Below are 1982 nucleotides of genomic sequence, written 5' to 3'. Positions count from 1 at the left end.
TAATAACACAAAGAAATTGCATTTACATTTTTTATAGAAAGAAAGAGAGAGAGATAGAGAGAGAGAGAGAGAAAGGAGAAGAAGAGGAAGTAGGCATAAAACTAACATTTAATAAAATACAATTTGTTTGTAGGTAGATACCCTACCTTTTTTCAATTTTTCAATTTAAATAAACTCATTTATTTTATTTTTAGGTACAATAAAATTTACAGATCTTGTTCCTAGAACATCAATATAAGAATTTGAGTTCTTTTTACCAAGCATACATAAGGGTAGGTTACATAATGACTTAATTTGGGGAATGTACCCTTTAAGGGTTTGTGCTTATTGTAGAATTACTATTGCTTCGATCTACACGTGACGGTTTTACTGAAGAGACTATGCTAGCAACTCTTAGCAAATTCTTTTTACGTTCTCGAATTGATCTCAAAGGAATGACATCTTTTCTTGAACAATTTGATGAGTCTTCTGTGCTTTTGTTTTCTGCATTGTTTTTTTCTTTCAACATATTTAGTATATTTTTCATAAATCATTTTCCGGATTTGAACAGTCTGCTCTGAATCTGAGTTCTGCCACACTTCGGAAATCTGCTCCCCATGTGATGAATCCTTATTATGATATTCCTACACACGGCAATGCTGATGTCAATCAGAGTCACACAAACACACACAGCTTCAAGGGGAACACTTCAATGGTGAATTTTCCAGCTCCCATGAACGCCAGCATGGGGTCGAGCTTAGTTCCACAATCTTCCACTAGTGCACCTTACATTCCTACCGATCTTATTAATCCATCTGATAGTTCCAACATCGCACTGGGCCCAAGTGGACAAGACCAATCTCTGCATACTTCACAAATAACCACGGACTTGACTTCGTTTCAACCTCTGCCCATGGCTCACTCTACTAACTTGAATATGAGCTCTACTATCACCATTACTCGAGAACACACAGGTGCTGGTGTTAATACGGCGATATCTCTAAACTTAAAGTCACCAGGGGTACAGAAGTTCTCAATGAATTTAAGTTCTACAACTCCCCAGTCACAACGCAGGTCACCTGTGAATATTTCAATGGATGGAATGTCCATGGAACTCAGTTGTGCTACTGTTGTACCAACACAGAATGAGAACTCTTGTATGGAGATGAGTACTGTAGTCGCCCCTGAAGTCAACACGGAGGATTCCAAAAAGGAAATAGAGCAAGAGGCAAAGGCACAACAACCATCTGAATCTAATGAAGCTTACCCTGCAATGCCAAACACTAATATGTCCGTGATACAGACAGAAATCGTTGAGAAATCTCTGTGTGAAGACATATCTGTATTGCGAAACAATACAGTGCAACCAAATGAGTCCGCTGATCTTTCTGTCCAAAAACCAGAGTCTAGAAACACACATCCTCAGGAGATAAACAACATAAATGAATTATCAAACAACGCAAGCGTCCTTTCCGATAGTGCTTTGAACGCTTCCAATGCATCAAACAGCAACTCTGCTGTCAAACAAGTTTCAAGCGTGAATGAAAGCAAATGTGACACTGTTGATCCTGTACCTTGTGTTATAGAACCTGCGGTCAAACCTGATAGCCCTGCCAGAAACGATTCACAAGTACAAGTTTCAATGGACGATGGCTTTTCAACACACAGTCAGTCTATAGAGTCAGGCATTTCACCATTGCAAAGTGTTCTGTGTACGAGTGGTGTGTTAGACGTCTCTAAGATGTCCTGTGACCTGGATACTGAGAAGTCCAGGAAGCGACCGTCAGACGGATTTGAAGCCCATGAGGAGAATCTTGTTGAGACTGGAGATGCGATGGTTGTGGCTAATCCTAAGAAGAGATCGAAAACGTTTGAACCGGTTGATTCGATTAGAGAAACGCATGAGGCGGAAGTTAACGCTGGAACCGAGGAGAACCCGGTCTCTACCTCGCCTGATAAAACGAGCGGCGTTGCTGAACATAAAAGCCCGGCAAAGGCTGTAT

At 40.5% G+C, this 1982-nt stretch overlaps 1 protein-coding gene across 1 annotated transcript in view; it reads left to right on the top strand.

Annotated features, from left to right (window-relative positions):
- Positions 1 to 523: 523 nt before the first annotated feature.
- The window catches only part of LOC103521824, a gene marked incomplete at its 5' end in the record, with an annotated part of 3456 nt that continues 1997 nt past the window's right edge, over positions 524 to 1982 (top strand). The window contains 1 exon segment of the mRNA XM_026832324.1: positions 524 to 1968. Within this exon segment, the coding sequence (XP_026688125.1) occupies positions 524 to 1968 (1445 nt within the window).

This window comes from Diaphorina citri, unplaced genomic scaffold (genome assembly GCF_000475195.1).
Source record: "Diaphorina citri unplaced genomic scaffold, Diaci psyllid genome assembly version 1.1 scaffold6045, whole genome shotgun sequence".
NCBI classification, from domain to species: domain Eukaryota; kingdom Metazoa; phylum Arthropoda; class Insecta; order Hemiptera; family Psyllidae; genus Diaphorina; species Diaphorina citri.
The sequence above is the reverse complement of the archived record's forward strand: the minus strand, read 5'-3'. Positions and strand labels throughout refer to the sequence as shown.